Source organism: Saccostrea echinata, unplaced genomic scaffold, assembly GCF_033153115.1.
Source record: "Saccostrea echinata isolate AGI-Se365-2 ecotype Australia unplaced genomic scaffold, CSIRO_AGI_Sech_v1 ptg000009l, whole genome shotgun sequence".
In the NCBI taxonomy this organism is placed as follows: domain Eukaryota; kingdom Metazoa; phylum Mollusca; class Bivalvia; order Ostreida; family Ostreidae; genus Saccostrea; species Saccostrea echinata.
Window position 1 is genome coordinate 6,538,930 of NW_026889758.1, and position 25,058 is coordinate 6,563,987.

Genomic DNA, 25,058 nt, shown 5'->3' on the forward strand with positions numbered 1-25,058 from the left:
AGGTAAATTAATATATGTATATAAACTTTTTCAGGTTGAATTCTAGTAAAATCTTAAAGATAAAGAGCATACATCCTATACAGTATGATGACTGGAATTACGTCACTCTAACAAAGACAAGCAATCTGATAAGTCTAACTCTAAATGGCCATCCTGTAATTGAGGTAATTTACTAAAACAATTTGACAAAGTACAGGGAATGATTTGAATGAATAGTAGTTTGATTCTTATACAGTCCATTTTGTTTCTTTGTTTTCTTTTTTTAAAAGAAACAGTTACGGATACTGTTATGGTCTATGACTTCACACTCAAGAAGTGTGTAATAGCTTGTCAATTAATGATAATATTTTTTATATGTATTAAGTATCAAGTCAGTGGTTTTCCAAAAGTTCTTGAGAAAAGGGAAGGAGAATACATGGTTCTTTTATTAAGAAAAAAAAATGTGCTGCATACATTTTGGATGAATGCATGCTTCTATTAGATACATTCCCATATACTAGATTTTTTTCATAAATGGTTATAAAGTATGGAATCATTTAGAAAATTTAATAAATTCTCAGGCAATTAAATATCAAATATTGATCTTAAAAAAAGTAAGAGTATGAAATAAGGAATACTATATACATGTAGTTCAAACAGGATTCAGAAAAGGGTGTAAAAATTTATACATTGTGTTAGTCGCGACACTGTAAGTGACCGAGGTGATACTTATGTCATATATTTCATTTATTGCCAAATCCTTCAACATTTCCATGTCTTTTACAAACATACAAATAAAATGAATGTATTTGTTTTTTTTTGCTTTTAAGAGTGAGAAATTGGGAGGTTGGCTAGCACAAAATCAGCTGTCCCTGAGTGAGGAGTTGTACTTGGGGGGCTACCATACCCCCTCATTGTTGACCACTGAGAGCCCCACATTTCTGCCTTTCAGTGGGTGTGTCAGGGAATTGACATTCAGAGGGAAAAAGCAGTGGTATAGTGTAAGTAACTGATTAATGACTGTCAAGTGTATTTCAGTGTGGCCTGAGTCACTAAGTGACCTATTGCAATCTGTTTTCATCCGTCGTCATACGTTGTCCGTCTTTCGTCAATCGAACATTTTCAGCTTCTTTTCTGGAACCGCTGAATCAATTTCAACAAATTTTGTCACAGAGCATCAGGGACATTCACAAAAATTGTGAATTTCATGGCCCCTGTCTTCCTGGGGCCTTACAGATGGGACCAAAACCATCAAAATAAATGCAATTTTCAAAAATTTTCTTCTCTACTCCTGGACATCAAGCAGTCAAACTATATAATTATAACATAAGTGAGTCCTTCACCAGAATTGTAAAATTCATGGCCCATGGGTCGGGTTCTGAAGTTAGGGTTGACTCTTACTTTCTTCTTTCAGTAATTTTTCTACATCCTCTTTAGGTCCGAATATCGGCTCTTTCCCCTCTCAAAAATTACCGATTTTTTCCCAATTTCTATTGCTTTTTTCCCAAAACAAAACCGATGTTTTTGTTATATTGAATTTTTTACGTACGACTTATCTAAAATGGAACGCTATTGTTCTCGGTCATTCAGACTCTTAAAATAATAGTAAGAAACAACAGATTACGTCGTGCGTTTACAAGACTTAGAAAAACACATGGTCATGTCAAACCTGTTGTATAAATACATCGTAAGAAAGTGTAATGTGCATGTGAACTGGCAAAACGTAGCTCTATTTGTACATCCAAGTACTAGTAACTCTACAGTAAGCATAAAAATCAAACTGTTTCTACATCCGGCAGATGCAACTAGTATTGCAGAGAAATGGCAGCAATATGATTAGCTAGGGTCATAAATAAGCTTTAATAATTAGTTTGAAAAAAAAAATGATTTGTCATTTATCATGTCAGATTAGTCTATCTTCAATGGCTATTACGAGAAAGATTTTCTCTTATGTCTACCATTATGGCCAAAAGAAAAAGGAAATATAGGTTGGTCACAATTATTGACAACTTTCAAAGATTAAAAAAGGGTTAAGAATTTAGAACTGTGTAGAATTTGTTACTTTTTAGCAAATAAATTGAATAAATGATGTTACATTTACTTATATACCAGTATTTCATTTTACCTGCCAATTAAGGTTAAATTTCAATCTTTTTGATTTTTCCCAATTTGATACAAATGTCGATGATTTTTCCCAATTGTAAAGGCCCAGGCTCCTTTTAAAAAATGTAGAAAAATCACTGTTTTTAAGTGTCCCCGCTTTCTTGAAAGCGAGGGGACATTTAATCTCATTCATCTGTCTGTCAGTCTGTCTGTCACAAAAACTTTAACCTTGAGAAGAGATAGGTCTTTCATATTTCATATGTACATTACCTGTGACAAGACCTTTCCAAATATACTATGATTTTTGACCCTGTGACCTTGACCTTGAAGTTTGGCCTACTTTTCAAAAATTGTATCTTTGCTTATAACTTTTGATTGAGAAGAGATAGGGCTTTCATATTTGACATGTGCATTACCTATGACAAGACCTTTCCAAAAACACTATGGTTTTTGACCCCGTGACCTTGAAGTTTGACCTACTTTTTGAAATTTTTATCTTTGCTTATAATGTTTGATTGAGAAGAGATAGGGCTTTCATATTTGAAATTTCCAGTTTGTGTAATGGCGCCGGTTCTGACGTTTTCCTGGCACGTACAATATCAAAATCGTGAAAAAAGCCTGGAAAACGTCAGATATTTCGGACTACCTTAACCTTGATGTAGGGAGAGGGCTAAAATAGGCTAAGCCTGCTGCCCAATCCTATTCACTTCTAGATCTGTGAATAAAATATTGTTTAAATAAAAAGATCTGGAAGCAGGTATTTCCAAGAAATTATAAGGCCAAAATAAAAAATACCTTTGTTTCCCTTAATGTGACCGACCCACTTAATTTGTGCCGACTGAAGAGTTTTTGTAATAATATTATTCAAATATTTTTTTTTAGTGTTCAACAACTTTATAAAATACAATTTCATGAAAATTTTGTGAATTAAATATACCGTGACTAAGGAGTGGTGTTTAGATGGTATTTACAAATGTGTCTTCTAAATTTAACGTACGTAGTAAGCATGGCAAAGCCTGCCTCATGAGCAGATGAGGGGCCCACCTTGTGTATACATATCAATGATTTTGACTTCGTTTCATTTGTTTCGATCTAATAAACAGTTTATGTAGGATCCTATTTTTATTATATAGAACCATAGGAGTTCTTCATTCCTTTTATTTATGGGGTAAAACTTCGTGAATATACATACATGTAACATTAGATATATGAATTTTTAATCATTTTAGATGTGGTTTTGTTGAATTAAATACTGTTTATACATGTACACTCTTTCCAAATAGTGTTGAAATCTTTAAAATCAGCTTATTGTACGGCTTCCCAAGACATCCCGTGTATTTTCCTTTGATTAAGCCCTTGAAAATAAGCTGTTCCTTTGCTTTAAAATACCTTTAAAAATTGTTGAGTCAACAACATTTGAACACCTGCCTGGTGGAGGGCTCCTAATATAGACTTTTACTCGGCACTTATGGCCATTGATCATTAATCAAGGGATCTTTTTCGTACCAACATTTACATGTATACTGCGACACTGGACCTATGTTTTTTATGGTCTCATTCGACTGACCAGTCGCCACATTCCACATCGGGACCTGTGACTTAGAATAAGCTCCTGAATTATGTCATGACTCCAAAACAAAACACTAGAATCACTGTGCCATGCGAGGCCCTTGACATTTTGTCTGTGTAAGCACTCGAAGATGATAGGTTTAAAAAATATACTTGGATGTCCGATGGTTGAGCATTTGTGAATCTTGTCTTTTTGTAAATATTCGATTTCAATACGCTGGCCTGCGATACATGTATTTCACAAGTTCAAATGAATAATATTTGGGAATTAATTTACCATACGTGTTGCTTTTAAATTTATTTAAAAATCTGTATCTTTTGTTCTTTTTTATTTACAGAGATATTATTCAATTTTTCAGAATGTATTTTCAAACTGCTGTCAGAAAAAAAGATAATTTACCTACCTACCTACCCAACTTGAGATTTTAGGGTTGGTTAGGGGAAACAAAGATATTTTTAATGATGGCCTAAGGCCTATATTGACCAAACTTGCATGGATGATACATGTAAGGATGCACACTACCAGGCTTGCTTCAGATGTAACTATATACCCTATATTGACCAAACTTGTGTAGATGATACATCTAAAGATGCACACTGCTTGTCTTGCTTCAGATGCTGGATCTGACCTACATTTTCTAGATGAGTGACCAGGTTTAAAGTTTTTGGAGCAGGTTCATTACCAGGAAACTATAAGGCCTATCTGAACCCAACTTGCATGGATGATGCATCAAGGGATGAACACTCTGAAACTTGCTTCGGATGCTGGGTCTTACTTTCATTTTCTGGATGAGTGACTAGTTTAGAGTTTTTAGATAAGTCCATTCCCAAGTAACTGCAAGCCCTATCAGACCAGAATTGCCTAAATGTTGCATCTAGGGATGCACACTACTAGATTATTAGTTTAGTGTGGGGCTTTTCCTTACTTAAAGAGATGAGCTCTGTAATCTCTACCTATGTTTGAAATTCTTGGGCAGCATAGCTTCATCTTTCGGTTAATTTTGTTTTATGCCTCTATGGATTCTTTAGAGTGTTGTATTTTACACAGGTGACCATTAAGGCCCTTAGGCCTCTTGTTTTATTTGTTTCAGTGAATGGTGTTGCCATGGTAACTAAACAAAAAATTCGTTGAAATTGCTTTAAAATGCTACTACCCCCTTACAGTTCAAGTCCAATTTCAATATAACTTGGTACACAAGTAGACCTCACTATGACCACAGACTCACCATATATATATATATATATATATAATAATCCTAATTTAGAAGTACAGGGCAGAAATGAATAATCTCTCTACAAACTCAGAGAAGATTTTTTTTTAAACGATTGAAAGTCGGTACATCTCATTCTTAAGACTGGATATTTTTCTCAATACAGTTATACAAAGAGTACAGATTGTCACAGGACACAGTGATGCAAGATAAACTGAGGAGAGGACTCCTAAGTAATTCAGCAGTAATTTTAATGTTCCTGTTTTGTTTTGTTTTTTTTGGTTCATGTTTATATATGTGTTACAGCTGTTTGAATTTCTTTCCCTGATGGTAACATTTGTCTGCCTCTGAATAATTTTAACCTTTAAATTGGCCACAACTTCAGATGTAATTTTAGAGATTTCATCTTCAGATCAAAGTTATACTTAGATGTCAAAATTTCTGTATATCAATTTGATCAAGCAAAAAAGTCACATTTACTTGTGTGTCTTTATTCTTGTAATGTTGACTAGCTATAATGTGTATAAGATATATTCTTTAAAAAAAGATTCACAAGATGTTAGAAAAGAAGAAAACCATCACATTAACAACTAAGAAGTTTATTTGTTTACTTATACGAGGGGTGATCAAAAAGTTTGCGAACAAATTGAATTGCTTCCATAAAGGAAATAAAATTAGGTCTCATTGTTTATTATTTTTTAAAGTAGTCCTCTCCGATTTTAATGCACATCTGCAACTGTTCTGCCCATGCGCCAATCACGTGATCCAGGCGGTCACGAGGCATACTCCGTAGCGTTCTGTTCACAGAAGCTTAAAGATTTTTCCGAGTCTTATATTTTTTTTACCATGAAAGTTATTTTTTATAACAAGAACAATCCATTTGTCAGAAATGGCTAAATATCGGCAATAGGATGGGTGGATAAGGATATCCTTTCCCAGAATGAGCATGGTGACCGTCAAAACCTGAGTCCTCTGTCCCGGGAGTGTCTTTTATCCAATGTGGATAAAGCATGGGCGCCTTCTTTTTATCATATCTGATATGTTTAAAGTCTAAAGTAAATGATATTTTAGGGATTTAATAATTATATTATTGTTAAGATATTCAACTATTTTTCTAATTGTAATTTGGCGATCTTTCATAACAAATTGCTCAACTAAGGACACATCTCTTCTCCAGCTTGCTTTAACTGGGCAACAAAACAAACATCATTTTTAACAATCTCCCCTCCTTCACTAAAACAATCGATCCAATTAATGATTGAACTTCTGGCAAGTCTTTTATCTTCATAAACCTTGTACAAATTATTATATGTTACTGCAAAGGAATTTCCAAGATATATGAAAAACTCTACAGCCGTTCATTGCTCGAGTACGACTAAGTCAACCATTTTTTGTCAGAAGTCATCTATATATAGTCGTCATTTTCACATTGTGACGTCACAAACAGGGAGCAAAAATCACATAACATCTGCTATTTATAGAACATTTGTACGACTATATGTGTGCCAAATTTAATTCTGATCTGAATTGTGATTTTGTAAATATAGAGATAGTTCGCTGACTTTTTGATCACCCCTTGTACATAATGTATCAGCTGTTTATGTCCAGACAGATTAGTTTTGTCAGCTATGACAGCATTATTAATTGCATGCAAATAGTTAAAACATTTTATATTAGCTGGACAAATCAATTTTGCAAAGTCCTATTCACTCCTTCATTTTCTGTATCAAATTAAAAGAGGATATATTCAATGTTTTGTTGTTGGATATGGAATTCATTTCACAAGTGGGACAGGATTTTTTGATATTTTGATGAGTGCGAAGCACAAGTGAAAATATTTAAAAAAAAATCCTGTCTCACAAGGGAAAACACAAGAAAATCCTGTCTCACGAGTGAAATAAATTCCATATCCAACTACAAAACACTGAATTTTATGTTTATTACATTTTCTTTGATTTTCCCTTTGCCTCTGTCTTTTCTTAACACAATGTCATATGCTGTGACGTCATAGTTGAGCAGTTGAGACGTCATAGCTTAGCAATTGTGAGATTGAAAACATTGTAACATGGATTTTAGCAACATATTTGGGAAGAAAGTAACAGTTTTACTCTCTATCAAGATGGTTTAGTTTAGTGTTGTCAAATCAGATGATTTTTAGTAACCGGTTACTCGCTTTCTTTTCCAATCAAGTAACGGGTTACTCGGATGTTTCTCTTTAGACCTCTAAACATCCTTGTTCGTGATGCATACACCCATTAGTTACTGTAATATACACTATATGTTAGGTCATTAAAGTTATTACAATTTTTACCGGTATATTTATCTTATCATTTGTAAAAGAGAAATGCACTGTATGTGAATTTTATTTATAATTACAAACAAGCGATATCTTCTTAATACAGTCCGAAATAGTTGGCTGTTTTGCGGGATATCCTTTACATATCGCTGGTTTCAGAGTTTTACTTCTGTCTGCGGTGATTTAGCATATTTGTTGTCCCACCTGTATGTGTTAACTCAATTTTACATAAATAACACCTCACGGATCTAAAATTATCCATTCTTTTTTAAATATTTCCATGCTTTTGTTACATGTGGCGGTATTGTCTTTGATGTTGTACAGCGAACTATCTTACAAAGATTTATTTGATGTAATTATAATTAACGTGTATACATACCCCTTGACAATCAAAGCCATCAATTATATAAACTGTGAAATACTAATCAAAACAAATGGATAGTATTGGTAAAACGCTAGGTCTTATATTGAATAGATCTAACGGTAAATAATTTATCAAATAGGGGGAATTTGTAAATAAAAAACATTTTTTCCTACTGATTTTCTATATAAAATGTCTATTTATCTGAGTAACCGAGTAGCAGTTTTACTAATCGATACTCGCATCATTCACCAATTAACTGGTTAACTGGGTACTCGTTGACAACACTAGTTTAGTTACTATATCTTATGACAGGCCAGAAATCATTTTTACATACTTTGATATCATTTAAATTCACACTGTGAGAGAAGATCACATTGGTATCCTTTCACACTGTGAGAGAATATCACTTTTATTCAATAAATAAATCACAGTATTTCACTGTTGAAAATGTTATAAGTAGAGGATATTCAATGTTTTGTAGTGGGATATGGAATTTTTTTCACGAGTGGGATAGGATTTTTTAAATATTTTCACGAGTGTGAAGCATGAGTGAAAATATCAAAAAATCCTGTCTCACGAGTGAAATAAATTCCATATCCAACTACAAAACTCTGAATTTTCTGTTATTACATTTTCTTTGATTTTCCCTTTGCCTCTGTCTTTTCTTAACACAGTGTCATAGGCTGTGATGTCATAGTTGAGCAGTTGAAACGTCATAGCCGAGCAGTTGTGATATTGAAAACATTGTAACATGGATTTTAAAAGCAACACATTTTGGAAGAAACCAGCAGTTTTAGTCTTTTTTAAGATGGTTTAGTTACTATCTCTATCTTATTACAGGCCAGAAATTATTTTTTACTTACTTTGATATCCTTTCACACTGAGAGAATATCACTTTGGTATCCTTTCACACTGTGAGAGAATATCACTTTTATTCAATAAATAAATCACAGTATTTCACTGTTGAAAATGTAATAAAATTTCAACTTCCACTTTAAATTATTATTAGCTCACCTTGACGAAGTCAAGATGAACTTATGCTATACCCCTGGCTTTGGCGTCCCGGTTAAAGTTTTAGGAGCAAGTCCATTCCCAAGTAACAGTAAGCCCTACCTGGGTCAAACTTGCACGGATTATGCATCTAGGGATGGACACTACCACACTTGCTTCGGATGCTTGATCTGACCTAGATTTTCCAGATGAGTGACTAGGTTCAAGTTTTTGGAGCAAGTCCATCTCCAAGTAACTATAAGCCTTACCTGGACCAAAATTGCTTCAATGATGCATCTAAGGATGGACACTATCAGACTTGCTTCGGATGCTGGATGTGACCTAGATTTTCCAGATGAGTGACCAGGTTTAAGTTTTTGGAGCAGGTCCATTCCCAGGTAAATATAAGCCCTACCTGGATCAAACTTATCTAGGGATGCACACTAACCAACGTTCTTCAGATGCTGGATTTGGCTTAGATTTTCCATAAGTGAATTTTAGCCATATTTTAACCGAATTAGCATGGATGACGTAGGTGTCTAGGGATGGACACTTCCAGACTTGCTTTGGATTGTGAATCTGACCTACATTTTCCAGAGAGTGACCAGGGTAATTTTTTTGGAGTAGCTATATTATATTATGGCCTGTTATGATTAAACTTGCATAGATGGTGCATTTAAGGATGAAAACTTCCAGACTTGCTTTGGATGTTGGAACTGACCATAATTTTCTTAATTAGTAAACAGGTTAAAAGTTTTTTTTGAGCAGGTCTATTTCCAAGTAACTATAAGTTCTACTTAAACAAAAATTAATGCATGGATATTGATCTTGGGATGTACACTAACTAGAAAAAAAATATGATGTGAAATTTGCCTTACTTATAGACATATAACATTTGTAGCTCTAGGTGAGCTTTGTAATCTTTGATTAATTGATTGTTTTTTTAAGTTGATCTTTATAGAACTGAGCGGAAAAAAAGGAAAGAATTTACCAATATGAGAAAATTAAATAAGTGAAGAAGTCCATTAAATCAAATGAAAAACAATCACATCTTTATTATAATGCACACTTGCATTTATTAGATAATATTTGACATTGTATTTTGAAGAAAGCTGTGATGTGACAGAACTGTGTAATTTTACCATAACTGCCAAGAATCTGACAGCCAACTTAAATCAGCTGTGTCACTGGCCGGGGTCAGAGGTCGCCATCACTGCCGAGGTTGTACCCAACTGTTCCTCAGATCCTCAAATAGCTTATCAGTGGGTATGTTTCTCTACAAGCTTATCATTCAATTTGTTTCTCAACTAGCTTATCAGTGGGTATGTTTCTCCACTAGCTTATCAGTTGGTATGTTTTTCCACTAGCTTATCACTGGGTATGTTTCTCAACTAGCTTATCAGTGGGTATGTTTATCCACTTGCTTATCAGTTGGGATGTTTATCCACTAACTTATCAGTGGGGATGTTTATCCACTAGCTTATCAGTGGTTTTGTTTCTCCAATAACTTATCAGTCAATATGTTTCTCCACTTGCTTATCAGTGGGTATGTTTCTCCACTAGCTTATCAGTGGGTATGTTTCTCAACTTGCTTATTAGTGGGTATGTTTCTCAACTAGCTTATCAGTGGCTATGTTTATTCACTTGCTTATCAGTGGGGATGTTTATCCACTAACTTATCCATGGGTATGTTTATCCACTAGCTTATCAGTGGTTATGTTTATCCAATAACTTATCAGTCAATATGTTTCTCCACTTGCTTATCAGTGGGTATGTTTATCCACTTGCTTATCAGTGGATATGTTTCTCTACTGGCTTATTAGCTGCAATAATGTAGCCCTCTCCGATTTTTTTTAATCTGATGTTTTTAGGAGAGGGCTACAATTCCACTGCATCTCCGTAATGGTGCAAATATATTTTTTAGATACGGGCAACTGCAGGCAAAATAAATTGTGTTCATTTCAATATTTCCACTTACCTGCCTCCTTAACTATTTGCAATTTCCCTCTAGTTCCCCATACAATGCGTCGATAAATTTTTAGAGTCACTACGGTATTACCTCCAGTTATCCCCCTTAACTATAACTCTTCAGTTTTCTCTCGACGCCATATTGGACATGCGGTTTTCCTCATACAGTGCAAATAAAAGTTTATATTGGCGTTTTTGGAAGTGTGTATCGCGTTCTAAAAATGGAGAATGAGTTTAAGGACTGTTCTAAATGTTCGGGTAAGATGAACATATTAGACGATCACGTTTTTTGTTACAAACATCGTCTCTGCAACGAGGCCTTTCCATGTGACACATGTAAAACATGGTCAAAGGAACGGCGGGATAAAGTAACTAAAATGATTGAGAAAAGCGTACAAAAGACTATTAAAATGAACAGTAAGGTGCCTCAATCCGTCTGTGGAGACGGTATGGCAGGGCAGGACGCAAGTCCGTCTGTGGAGGCGGCAGTCCACGAGTCGAACAACAATGGCGACCGTATTAAATGTGGATCAGAGGTTGTTGATTTATCAGCAATTATTCAAGACCAAGTAAGACAGCAGGTTGAATTGCTACTTAAGCATAAGGATGTTGATGAAAATTTTTATGATCAACAGAACGTATCAGTAGGCGAGGTAAGGTTGACCAGAGGAAATGAGAGCAACAATTCCAAAACGGCAGCCATAGGCAGACCTCATTTTGACAAGTTTAAGTCTTATGATGAACAAATGTCGTCCTTTGAGTCCAGTGTTGCTGATGTTTTGTCTGTTAATGCACAAGACAATGATTTTGAGGATATAGGTTCAAATGCATCTATCGCAGGGTTGTATACCAATTCAGATGCGCCAGTAGAGGTGCCTTTTGGTGCACCAGATTCTTCAGATCCTCTGCAGTGGAACTGTTTTGTTTCTAAGATGGCAAAGGTTCTCAATATTGATATTGAAGCTGAGGATCCATTGGAAAATGAGAGAAAATCATTTATTTCTTCTCGATTGAAAGGAGATAAGAATGACAAGAAAAAGTCTCTCCTCAAAATGCCTATTGAAGGAACACTCATTGATATGATTAAAACAGTTGAAAAAGAAGCTACCTCGGGGCATTTGAAAAATAGGTCAGTACGTGGCAGAGATGATAAAGCATTTATGGTGAAAAAAGATGACTTTGACGCCTTTTGTAATCCTCCAAAATTAGATGACAATATTGAGGAGGGGTTAGTAGTAGGCCAGAAAGGTAGTTTTGGAAAATCAAAAGTTAATCTCTCTCCTTTTCATAAGGAGTTAGACAATGACTTTCGGCGAATTGACAATTCAGCAAGAGCCTTATTCAGGGCCATTTCTTATGGTACTATGATAGCAGCATTTTTAGATGAGGCTGAATGTGAGGATGATCGAGTGGAAGGACGTAAAGCTCTCATCAACTGTTTCAGAAGTATGGCCGATTTGACAGCAAGAGTAATGGCAAATTCAGTCTTGAGTAGAAGAAAAGTTTTTCTTAAAAATGTAGACTTTATTAGCAAGGCAACAGAGAAAAAATTGCTGAAACTCCCTATTTTTGGCAACCAGTTGTTTAATGGACAATATTTTGAATCTCTCCATACGTCTGCAGAGAATCTACGAGATGCAAGAGAAACCCAAAATGTTTACAACACATCAAAGGGGTATAATAAGAACTTCAAGAGTAGAGATGGTAGGAACTCCACCGAGTTCAGTAGGAAGAGGAAAGCAGATGTAACTGAGACCTCTGCTCTTTCTGCTAAAGTGGCTAAATCAAATGAGACAAGTATTACCTTGAGTTCTGATCAGGGCAAGGACAATTTTCGTGCAGGACAGGGAAACAGGAAGAATTCTTTTTCCAGGAGAACCTTTGGGGGCCAGAAAGGATTTCCAACTCCAAGGAAGTGAATCTTGTAAACAAACAGTCTGTAAATATGCTTCCCCAGGTAGGGGCACGTTTGTTAGCATTCCACAGGAAGTGGACTTCAATCACTCAGGATCAATGGGTATTAGAAACCCTAAGGGAAGGGTTAAAATTGGAGTTTATGATTCAACCCCATGTAAAGATCAAGGAAACGTGTGTACCAAGATATGGTATTCACGAATCAGTTATTTCAACAGAAATAAGCATGTTGTTAGAAAAAGATGTTATAGAACCTGTACCTGTCACTCAAGAAAACGAAGGGTTTTACAGCACCATTTTTGTGGTGCCAAAGAAACAAGGAGGGCTTCGGACAATTCTAAATCTGAAACCTCTAAATCAGTTAATAGTGCCTCGACATTTCAAAATGGAGACGCTATGTTCTATAATGAAAGCAATGAAAAAAGGGGACTTTGCAATCTCACTGGATTTGACCGATGCCTATTTTCACATTCCAATTCACACAGATTTCCAGAAATTTCTACGATTCAAATTTCTAGACCAGAGTTACCAGTTTCGAGCAATGCCCTTTGGACTTCGTTCAGCTCCAAGGGTCTTCACAAAAGTAATGGCAGTTCTTGCAGCACATTTAAGAAAAATGGTAATGCAAATATTTATGTACCTAGACGATTGGTTGATGATCAATTCAGACAAGACAACTCTTCTTCACCAGAGAGACTATGTCTTACATCTAGTTCAGGAACTGGGATTATTAGTAAATTGGAAAAAGTCGTCTCTAGTGCCATCCCAACATATAGAGTATCTAGGAGCACATTTCAATCTGGTAGAGGGCATCGCAACACCCACAGAATCCAGGTTTCAGAGTATTCTGGACATGGTGCAGACTTTATCAATAAGTCAGCACACTCAAGCGGTAGTAATTCTCAAATTGTTAGGACTGATGGCTTCATGCATTTATCTTGTTCCGATGGGAAGGTTACACATGCGTCCTATACAGTTATACCTGTTAGCAATGTGGAGACCAAAGATTCACCCTCTTACTCATGGGATAGTGATTCGTCCAATCTTAATTCAGCACCTTCAGTGGTGGATGAATCGGGAAAATTTTTTCAAAGGAATGCCTTTGCAAGATCCGCCAAGTCAACTGACTTTGATAACAGATGCGTCAGAACAGGGTTGGGGAGCACATCTAGAGAACTGGGAGACATCAGGGGTCTGGTCCCAGCAATATCAACAGAAACACATAAATTGGCTAGAATTAAAGGCTGTACAATTAGCTCTTCAAGAAGCCTTATTTTTAATAAAAGGGAAAGTGATCCTTATACGGTCAGACAACACAACAGTGATAAGTTATATCAACAAGCAAGGGGGGACACATTCACCAGAACTGTGTTATCTAACTTGGGAGTTGTTCCAGTGGTGCATTCAGTACAAAATTACAATACGAGCTGTTCACATTCCAGGGAAAAAGAATTTTCTTGCAGATGCACTTTCCCGGGGAAAAATAGTACGAATGACGGAATGGTCGCTCAACAACACTGTTGTAAAATTGTTGTTTCAACAGATGGGAACCCCATGTATAGATTTGTTTGCAACTGCGCAAAACAAGAAGCTGCCAGTCTATTGCTCCCCATTTCCAGACATCAATGCTCTTCAAGTAGATGCACTAGCAACCAGTTGGAAAGGGATGTATGCTTATGCATTTCCACCACCAATTCTTGTGCCCAAAGTCTTACAGAAGATACGGGAAGAGGCAAGTGTTGTACTACTCATTGCTCCAATGTGGCCCAGGCAGTCTTGGTACCCTCAGTTAATAGATCTTTTGATCGATGTACCAGTCAAGTTACCACTGTGGCCAGATCTTCTGTCTCAAAATCACAATCAGAATTTTCATCAAAACCTAGAAACTCTCAATCTTGTAGCATGGAAACTGTCAAATTGCAACACAAGTCAAGAGGATTTTCTGAAGAAATTGCAGAAATTATGGCAAATGCCAGAAAGACATCTACACAATCAGTTTATGATGCAAAACTCAGAATATATAACAGTTGGTGTAAAGAACATGGTGTCAATCCCATTACAACATCTGTACCAGAGTTAGCAGAATTTTTTATTTACCTTTTCAAGGTGAGAAAGTGTAAACCACGGACTATAGCTGGTTATAAATCAGCAATAGCAATAGTTCATCAGAATGGAAGCAGTATTGGAACAAGTTCAGAACTTTCATCTTTGTTGAAAGGCTTATTTAATAAACACCCTTCTGTACGTCAGTTAACACCAAACTGGAACTTACCGCTGGTTTTGTTAACTCTCACAAAACAACCATTTGAACCTCTAGAGTCAGCGGATTTAAAGTTCTTGACTCTTAAGACTGTTTTTCTGGTAGCCATTGCCTCAGCGTCTAGAGTGAGCGAGATTCATAGCCTCACTTTAGATGATGGTCACTTTAGAATAGAGAGGAAAGGGATAAAAATGTTACCTAATATGGAATTCCTGGCAAAGACACAAACAATAAATAGACCTTGGGACCCTATTTATATTCCTGCATTTGATTCATATGCCACAGATTCAGAAGATTTGAAACTGTGTCCTTGTCGTGCTTTGAAGATTTATATCAATAGAACTAAAATGATTCGGAAGTCAAATAGATTGTTTGTGACCTACCAACAGAATAATCACAAAGAAGCATCAAAAGATTCCATTGCGAGATGGATAGTTAGCATGGTTCGTTTCGCATATGATAATGCAGAATCATCAACGTTAAATCTAGTTAGAGCACATGACACTAGGCGATTGTCAACTTCCTGGGCATTGTTTTGTGGTGTATCTTCAGAGGAGATTTTACGTGCAGCGCACTGGACATCTGAATCTACATTTACGTCATTTTATCTGAAGGATGTTCCAGATCATCAGTCCATTTTTGCCAAGGCAGCAATCTTGGACTCATCAAGGAGAGGGAAGCAAAATTAGGTAATTATGTATTTTTTTTATGTACTTTTACCATTTACTCTTTCCTCTCCCACCTCCTCCAGTTTGGGCTGCAAATTCCTTTGCAAATAGTTAAGGAGGCAGGTAAGTGGAAATATTGAAATGAACTTGGATTTTTGGGGGTAAAATCCGTGTTCATGAGATATTTACACTTACCTGCCTCACCCGCCCACCTCCCCTCTCGAGGAAGTTGAAAGGTAAGAACCTTTTAATTCGTCGAGAGAAACTGAAGAGTTATAGTTAAGGGGGATAACTGGAGGTAATACCGTAGTGACTCTAAAAATTTATCGACGCATTGTATGGGGAACTAGAGGGAAATTGCAAATAGTTAAGGAGGCAGGTAAGTGTAAATATCTCATGAACACGGATTTTACCCCCAAAAATCCAATTTTGCATTCAACTTACTTCTAATAAGGCGGAATTTTTATTCACTATCAACATCATAGCCCTTTATATGCGAAAACCAAGTAAAATAAATCTGCGTGTTTTCCAGTCGTTCACCTCAGCAGCCATGACAGTTCTCACGTGATGTGAGACTTGCGCTTGAAATTTAGAATCACTTGATAATGTAAATGTCGGTGTTGATAAATGTTTGTGTTGTATGATATAACTAAACATCGATAAATAAAAGCATTCCACGTGATATTTTTATCATAAACAGTGATATTTATGCTTATAATAAGAGAAATCCATACAGATCCACTCCCCTAGATCCCAAATTCTCATTGGTTGTCCCAATATAAAATCGATCAAGGTCAGTAAACATGGCGGATAAATTCAAGTTTTGATGTTGACATACACAAAAAATAACCGATATACGGATTGTTCTGTATATTTTTGGATCAATTCATGTCCTGCATAACTACATTTTATGAGTTCAGGTAAGATATGTTAATAAAATACCCACTTACTGATAATTTGAGCCGAAATCTGTGCGGTAGTGAATCACTCCCGCACTTGCACCATTACAGAGATCCTAAGGAGTTGTAGCCCTCTCCCAACAAAAAAAATGGAGAGGGTTACATTATTGCAGCTACTGGCTTATCAGTGGGTATGTTTCTCCACTAGCTTATCAGTGGGTATGTTTATCCACTTGCTTATCAGTGGGTATGTTTATCAAATAACTTATCAGTCAATATGTTTCTCCACTTGCTTATCAGTGGGTATGTTTCTCCACTTGCTTATCAGTGGGTATGTTTCTCTACTAGCTTATCAGTGGGTATGTTTCTCCACTAGCTTATCAATGGGTATGTTTCTCCACTAGCTTATCAATGGGTATGTTTCTCCACTAGCTTATCAGTGGGTATGTTTCTCACTTGCTTATCAGTGGGTATGTTTCTCCACTAGCTTATCAGTGGCTATGTTTCTCAACTAGCTTATCAGTGGGGATGTTTATCCACTAACTTATCAGTGGGGATATTTATCCACTAGCTTATCAGTGGTTATGTTTATCCAATTACTTATCAGTCAATATGTTTCTCCACTAGCTTATCAGTGGGTATGTTTATATGATTCTCTATCTTTATGATATCAGTGGGTATGTTTAAATGATTTTTGAATGGATATCTCTGTCTTGAAGGAGCCAAGAAAAATTTGGAAATGATATATTAGGGTTCAAAATATTGAGGTTAAAAAACTTAAAATACTATAAAAAAAAAACAACAATGGTTTGGACTTCCAGTTCACTTTGGCATGCCCATGGTAGTCAAGATATGTAATGTTCAAGATACCAGTATCTAATTGTACATATAACTGAAGTATACTCTGTAGATAGGACCAAGTTTTGACTAGCTACATTCTATGTATATGCATGAAAAACTTTCATTGTAATGACCTTAATTTTACTTGCTTTTCCAGACTGTTCATTACCTCTATGGATTTTTTACAACAATATCAGAGTTTTCCAAATACTCTGTCTTGTCCACAACGCCCCTGAACAGATCCTCCTTGATCCTCACAGTGGGTAATCAGCAGGCAGATCTTCCCATAGGGGTGTACGGAATCAACCTTACTGTAGTCCTGAATTCAGGAATCAATGCTACAGCAGTCACTATATTGGTTTGTTTTTATGCTATTAATTATACAGCAGTCACTATACTGGTTTGTTTCTATGCTATCAGTTATACAGCAGTCACTATACTGGTTTGTTTTTATGCTATCAGTTATCCAGCAGTCACAATACTGGTTTGTTTTTATGCTATCAGTTATTCAGCAGTCACTATACTGGTTTGTTTTTATGCTATCAGTTATACAGCAGTCACAATACTGGTTTGTTTTTATGCTATCAGTTATACAGCAGTCCTTATACTGGTTTGTTTTTATGCTATCAGTTATAAAGCAGTCACTATACTGGTTTGTTTCTATGCTATCAGTTATACAGCAGTCGTTATACTGGTTTGTTTTTATGCTATCAGTTATACAGCAGTCGTTATACTGGTTTGTTTTTATGCTATCAGTTATCCAGCAGTCACAATACTGGTTTGTTTTTATGCTATCAGTTATACAGCAGTCACTATACTGGTTTGTTTTTATGCTATCAATTATAAAGCAGTCACAATACTGGTTTGTTTTTATGCTATCAGTTATAAAGCAGTCACTATACTGGTTTGTTTTTATGCTATCAGTTATACGGCAGTCACTATACTGGTTTGTTTTTATGCTATCAATTATACAGCAGTCACTATACAAGTTTGTTTTTATGCTATCAATTATACAGCAGTCACTATACTGGTTTGTTTTTATGCTATCAATTATACGGCAGTCACTATACAAGTTTGTTTTTATGCTATCAATTATACAGCAGTCACAATACTGGTTTGTTTTTATGCTATCAATTATACATCAGTCATTATACTGGTTTGTTTTTACGCTATCAATTATAAAGCAGTCACTATACTGGTTTGTTTTTATGCTATCAATTATACAGCAGTCATTATACTGGTTTGTTTTTATGCTATCAGTTATACAGCAGTCATTATACTGGTTTGTTTTTATGCTATCAGTTATAAAGCAGTCACTATACTGGTTTGTTTCTATGCTATCAATTATACAGCAGTCACTATACTGGTTTGTTTCTATGCTATCAATTATACAGCAGTCACTATACTGGTTTGTTTCTATGCTATCAGTTATACAGCAGTCACTATACTGGTTTGTTTTTATGCTATCAGTTAAACAGCAGTCATAATACTGGTTTGTTTTTATGCTATCAGTTATACAGCAGTCACTATACTGGTTTGTTTCTATGCTATCAGTTATACAGCAGTCACTATACTGGTTTGTTTTTATGCTATCAGTTATAAAGCAGTCACTATACTGGTTTGTTTCTATGCTATCAGTTATACAGCAGTCACTATACTGGTTTGTTTTTATGCTATCAATTATACAGCAGTCATAATACTGGTTTGTTTTTATGCTATCAGTTATACAGCAGTCATAATACTGTTTCTGATTCTCTTTAGAAGTCACAGTTTAGCTTGTCTTTTACTATAAAGATCATTTATCAGGCTCTGTGGTTTTTGAAAAGTCTGTTTATCCTTTCATACCCTGCATTTATTCTATCCTATCTGGGGTTTTTTTCAAGAGAATTGCTGCAGGTATAGGTGTCTCTGTCTCTCTTTTTCTCTGTATATATATGTATGTATGTATGTATGTATATATATATATATATATATATATATATATATATATATATATATATATATATATATATATTGGGGAAAATTTGTTGAATTGTGTTGAATTTTTACAGGGATACTTTATCGTTGGATGTACTGATGTGACAGACCTCCAGGATCCAGACTGTTCACATATTCAGGATATTATTACACATGACATTTTGATTTCAACGAAGTTGTCAGATACAAGGTATAAATATTTAGGTCACCTGGGGCACAAACAATCATCCTGTTAAACATTTTTGTTGATTGTTGTGTGATATTTAAGCATTGAATTATTATTTTTTGAAAGATGTGGTCTCATAACCGCAATGGTGCATGCAAACCAATTGAGTAATGCGCTAATATGAAAATATGTATGCACACACTGTTGCAGTTATAAGACTACATCATTCTTTAAAAAAAATAATGATTCAGTACTTATATTTACATTTTATATCTTGTCTGCAAATGTGACTTGTATTTCAAAATCTCTGTATTATACCTTGGGTAAGTTACAATTAATGCAGCAGCTTAAAAAATTCTGTTCAAAATGAGCTTGAATTTTGATTTTCGCTTATGACGGTGCACTTGCACGACATTCAATGTTTGTGATGTCAAAATAAAAATGCATACTTTAACCTTTTGACCCCTTGTCCATGTTGTGGTGTTTTGAATGCAGTAGCTTTCCACACAACTTGTAAGCAAAATACATGTGGAAATTGTAAATTTATTTTTTTTTGTTGATCAGTTGAAAATTTTTAACATTTCCAGCTCCTGTGAACCACTCAACAATTTCAACCAATTACTAGTACATTGTTACATTGTTCTTTAAACCAGGTCTTACTACAAATTCTTCTCTTCCCTCTTTGGAAAGAACAGAAAATGATGAAATGAGTTAACTTATTAATTGAAGCGGCCTTGATATATAATTGTGAAGGAGGGTGTCATTATATTTACAAATTTTCTCCAAATTCTATGGTTATTCTGCCATTTTTTCCCAAACTTTTGATAACAGCAATGTAAGCAAAACATAAAATTGTGTATAATTTGCTTTATTTAAGTCATTGTAAAGGCCAGTCAGTTGTAACCGGAGGAAGTTATGTCCATCCCACAGAATTCTGGGAATTGGAGCAAGAAGCCAGAAATATTTTGTTAAATTCCTCTGCAAACACTATAATTGAGCACCCTTCATTCCAGTTAAAGTAAGTTCTGAATGGTGATAAGAAAATTTAGTATAAACAATTGATATTTATAATAACATGACATAATTTTGACATAATCACACCATGTCTCCTACATCATATGAATTAATTGTTACTTTTATTTGAGCTCTATCAGAATTTCTTCTGCTCTTAGATGCCTGTTTAACTGTGAAGATAAGGCTGTACCTGGACAGACCCTGCTACTACAGAGTCTCTGTGATTCCTGTCAATCTCATACCTGGACTGTGTATGGCTGTGGTACTCAGTGTGACGTGCTGATTGGTCCTCCACAGAATGGTTATAATTTTACTATCTCTGTTAATGAGAGCTATGAACAACAACAAATATTCTATACAGGTACATTGACACTGGGCTCAAAAAACATACTTTACTGGTCATTGAAGCCATTCAAAGACATTTTAATATATTTATTGATTCAGATAATAAATTTCAGTGGTCCATGTAACCAGTAAAATTAAAAATTACTAGCATGAATTTATAGAAGAAGCAGTTGCTGAGCATTTATTCTTTTTTCTATTACCTGATTCACTAGAGTGATTATTGCTACTTGTTTTGTCTGCAGTGGTCTATAAACTTTTCAGCTTCTACTCTGAAGTGGCTCAACTTCAACCTTTTTCTGTATATCATCTTTGATATAGCACATCTGTGGGTAAAGGAAACAAATTTTATGATCTAAGGTGACCCTGACTCAAAATCATTAGACAAGGTCAAGGTCGTGGAGATTGGAAAAGTGGATATATTATCTGTAATTTTACCTTCAGAGATTACATTTGCCATCCAGGAACTCGGCAAGCCTGATCCTAGATGGCAAAGCTATATCTTTAGCTGAAATTTATCCTTCAAACGAATGATTCTTATATTCTTCTGTTGTCTTTAATGTAAACTGTAAGAAGCTCACACTTGGTATAAATACAGTTGAACTTCTATATTTCAAACACGGATATTTCAAATACCATGGAAATGTCAAAGTGATTGGAAAGTCCTAACCACATATTTTTAAGTATTTTACCCTCTATATCTTGAACCCTTGGATGTCTTGGAAGTTTTTTCTCGGTCCCATCAAGTTCGAGATAATGAGGTTTGACTGTATAGGTTCTATACAAGGACGTGTGAACCCTGACTCAAGATCATTAGGACAAGGTCAAGTTCACCAAGACTGGATGTGAAATTGTTGTCTAGTCCTCTATTTTGACACAAAGTTAAGTAATGATCATGTCTTTAAAATCTTGTGAAGTGAAGCAGGGCTGTGATAAGTCTTCATACAGAAGCATCCTCAGGTATTTAGATTCAAGTTTGTTTCAGCCAGGGGCACTGGCCTGAGATAAGATGGGGCCATGTAGGGGATCAGAGTTTTAAAGGAAATATGTAGGGGAAATCTTGTTCTAGAATAGGGTTTAAAAAATCTTCCACTGAAGACCAACAGGGCGAAGGTGACTCAAGTGAGCAATATGGCCCATAGGTCTCTTGATAATTTATGATTTTAAAAAAAACAATTATGTATGTAAAACAAATATAATTTTGCAGTACTTCCAACTATGACATGTATATCTAGGTACCTACATGAGTGGGAGAAATGTATCAGCCCAGTATAACCTGACTGTGAACCTACCCCCTATCCCAGGAAACTGCACCATCACCCCCCAGTCTGGTTACTCCCTAGTGACAGCATTCAGTGTGTCCTGTCGGGGGTTTACTGACCCAGATCTCCCTCTGTCTTATGTTATCTATCAGAGACGGCCTTCAGGTAAATAGGCCATTTAAGAATTACATTTTGTCTGGACTCTCCTATAAAAGTGAGAAGAGTTACCAGAGATGAACAAAGAACATCAAATAATAAAATAAAGGGCTTCATGGAAAAATTCAGAAAGAATTTGTTCTTTGTCAAAAGATATGAGATAAAGTGAGCAATATGAGAAAATACTTTGACTTCATTTTTAGCTCACCTGAGCTGAAAGCTCAAGTGAGCTTTTCTGATCACATTTTGTCTGTAGTCCGTCTGTCTGTAAACTTTTCACATTTTTGACTTCTTCTCCAGAACCACTGGGCCAATTTTAGTCAAACTTGCCACAAAGCATCTTTGGGTGAGGGGGTTCAAGTTTTTTCAAATGAAGGGCCATGCCCTCTTCCAAGGGGAGAAAATTAAGAATTGGGGAAAATTTGTTGTAATCTTTTAAAAATCTTCTCAAGAACCAATGGGCCAGAAAAGTTGAAACTTATGTGAAACCTGCATTACATAGTTTAGATTCAAGTTTGTTCAAATCAAGAACCCCAGGGGTAGGATGGGGCCACAATGGGGGATCAAAGTTTTACATAGGATTATATAGATAGAAAAATTCTTCAAAAATTTTCTTCTCAAAAACAACAGAGCCACAATTAGTCATATTGATATGGAATCATCCTCAGGTAGTGTAGATTCAAGTTTGTTCAAATCATGACCCCCGTGGGTAGGGTGGGGCCACAATGGGTGATCAAAGTTTTACATAGGAATATATAGAAAAAAATCTTTAAAAATCTTCTCAAAAACAACAGAGCCACAATTAGTCCTATTAATATGGAAGCATCCTCAACTATTGTAAATTCAAGTTTGTTCAAATGATGACCCCTCCCCGGGTAGGCTGGCAGACATCTTTAAAATTCTGTTTTCAAGAACAGCAAAGCCATGATTAGTCATATGAATATAGAAGCATCCTAAGAAAGTTTAGATTCAATTTCATTCAAAACATGGCACCTGGGGGTAGGGTATGCCTAGAATAGGCGATCAAAGCTTTACATATGAATATATAGGAGAAGAAATTCTGCTGATGAAGAACAGCAGGGCCATGTTGACTCAGGTGAGCATTGTGGCCCATGGGCCTCTTGTTAGAATTTTAGTCTAAATTATATTTTATTTGAAAATAAAAGGTAGAAAATACAGGCAAATAGTACTGGAAGATCAAAAAGGATTCAGAAACAAGTTATATACTTGTACTAATCTGCTTCTTTAAAAAGTTCAAGAAAATGGGCATATTGCTTTGCACCTTTTGGTTGATAGGTCAGACAGTCAGTAAGTCAAATTGGTAGCTGCAATAATGTAGCCCTCTCTAATTTTTTTTTCTTTGAGAAAACCTCAGATAAAAAAATTGGAGAGGACTACATTATTGCAACTAGCCCTACATGCACCAAAGTTGCTGGAATGCTGCATCTAGGGATACACACTATAAGAACACTTATTTAGTGTGAGCCTTTACCTTAGTTGTAGAGTTGAGCTCTGTAATCTTTGGTAACAAATGTTATAAAGATGACAGAAGTTTCTAGCAGTATATACAGACCTGGCTTTAGTTAAACTGTAGGTATGGAGACAGAGCTGATGAAGTCTGATGAGGCATTGATTTCTCCTTTATATCTGAGTGAAGGCCCAAAAGAGAATAACTACACACAGAGGTTGACTGTAAAATGTATGGACAGTCGAGGCTTAATGTCAGCCACACCCATTACTGTACAGGTAACAACATAACTAAGATGAAGTCATGAAATGTATGGACAGTGGAGGCTTAATGTCAGCCACACCCATTACTGTACAGGTAACAAACTAAGATGTAGTCATGAAATGTATGGACAATGGAGGCTTAATGTCAGCCACACCCATTACTGTACAGGTAACAACATAACTAAGATGAAGTCATGAAATGTATGGACAGTGGAGGCTTAATGTCAGCCACACCCATTACTGTACAGGTAACAAACTAAGATGTAGTCATGAAATGTATGGGCAATGGAGGCTTAATGTCAGCCACACCCATTACTGTACAGGTAACAACATAACTAAGATGAAGTCATGAAATGTATGGACAGTGGAGGCTTAATGTCAGCCACACCCATTACTGTACAGGTAACAAACTAAGATGTAGTCATGAAATGTATGGACAGTCAAGACTTAATGTCAGCCACACCCATTACTGTACAGGTAACAACATAACTAAGATGTAGTCATGAAATGTATGGACAGTCGAGGCTTAATGTCAGCCACATCCATTACTGTACAGGTAACAACATAACTAAGATGTAGTCATGAAATGTATGGACAGTCGAGGCTTAATGTCAGCCACATCCATTACTGTACAGGTAATGACATAACTAAGATGTAGTCATTGTATGTGTTAAACTGACTATCAAACTATGGAAATCATTGTTTTTCATGATCAAGATATCAAGGTCTTTAACAGATTGTTTTGATCTGTCAAAATAAGATATCATATTCTGTTTCCTATTTATCTTCATGAGATGTTAATCTGTTTGGATTCATTTCTCATTTTAAAAAGTTTTTTCTACCTATAACAATGAACAAATAAAATGTACAATTATTTCTCTAATTATACTCTTATAAGAAATCTAACAAGCAAGGTTTTGCATTAGATGTCATTTATTTATTAAAGTTTAAAGACTTTTTACGGAAAAAAGAAATATTTCTTATAGTACTGATTATAACTTTTTCCGATAGATTTCAAACTACACTGTGTATTAAAATTCCATTCAGTGTATAAAATTCATTGCTATGATTAAATTTCCTGGTACTTTCAGTACTTTAATTTCTTTTGTCCTTGGAATAGGCTTATTCCTACTTTCACAGAATCTTGACCTTTAAAATTCAATATATTTGGATTCAATGTCTTACCAAATTATAAACGATGCATGAAACAAAGAAAGTGTCACATTTAACTTATGGATTAATAATTCGACTGTCCACTTTTCCTATTTCAAATCTTTGTGTTTTTATTCTATAGTACTTTCTAGAACATGTCTGTGCATCTATCTTTCTTGAATCTGTTTGTCTACAAC

General features: G+C 35.4%; 1 protein-coding gene across 1 annotated transcript; it reads left to right on the plus strand.

The window, feature by feature from the left end:
• The first annotated feature begins 289 nt into the window (after positions 1 to 289).
• On the plus strand, positions 290 to 23,736 carry LOC133181505 (uncharacterized). The gene is made up of 10 exons (XM_061315995.1): positions 290 to 319; positions 810 to 980; positions 5,029 to 5,095; positions 9,621 to 9,778; positions 17,219 to 17,419; positions 19,113 to 19,228; positions 20,082 to 20,222; positions 20,377 to 20,579; positions 21,796 to 21,987; positions 23,573 to 23,736. Exons 1-10 carry the CDS (start codon positions 290 to 292, stop codon positions 23,734 to 23,736), a joined length of 1,443 nt encoding a protein of 480 aa, XP_061171979.1.
• The last annotated feature ends 1,322 nt before the right edge of the window (positions 23,737 to 25,058 follow it).

What these genes read in the sequence shown, in the direction of transcription:
- LOC133181505 (XM_061315995.1), top strand. Translation starts at nt 290, where the DNA reads ATGGTCTATGACTTCACACTCAAGAAGTGT. An exon ending in ACTTCACACTCAAGAAGTGT is followed by an intron (nt 320 to 809) that starts GTAATAGCTTGT and finishes TTTGCTTTTAAG; the next exon opens with AGTGAGAAATTGGGAGGTTG. An exon ending in CACCCTTCATTCCAGTTAAA is followed by an intron (nt 20,223 to 20,376) that starts GTAAGTTCTGAA and finishes TTCTGCTCTTAG; the next exon opens with ATGCCTGTTTAACTGTGAAG.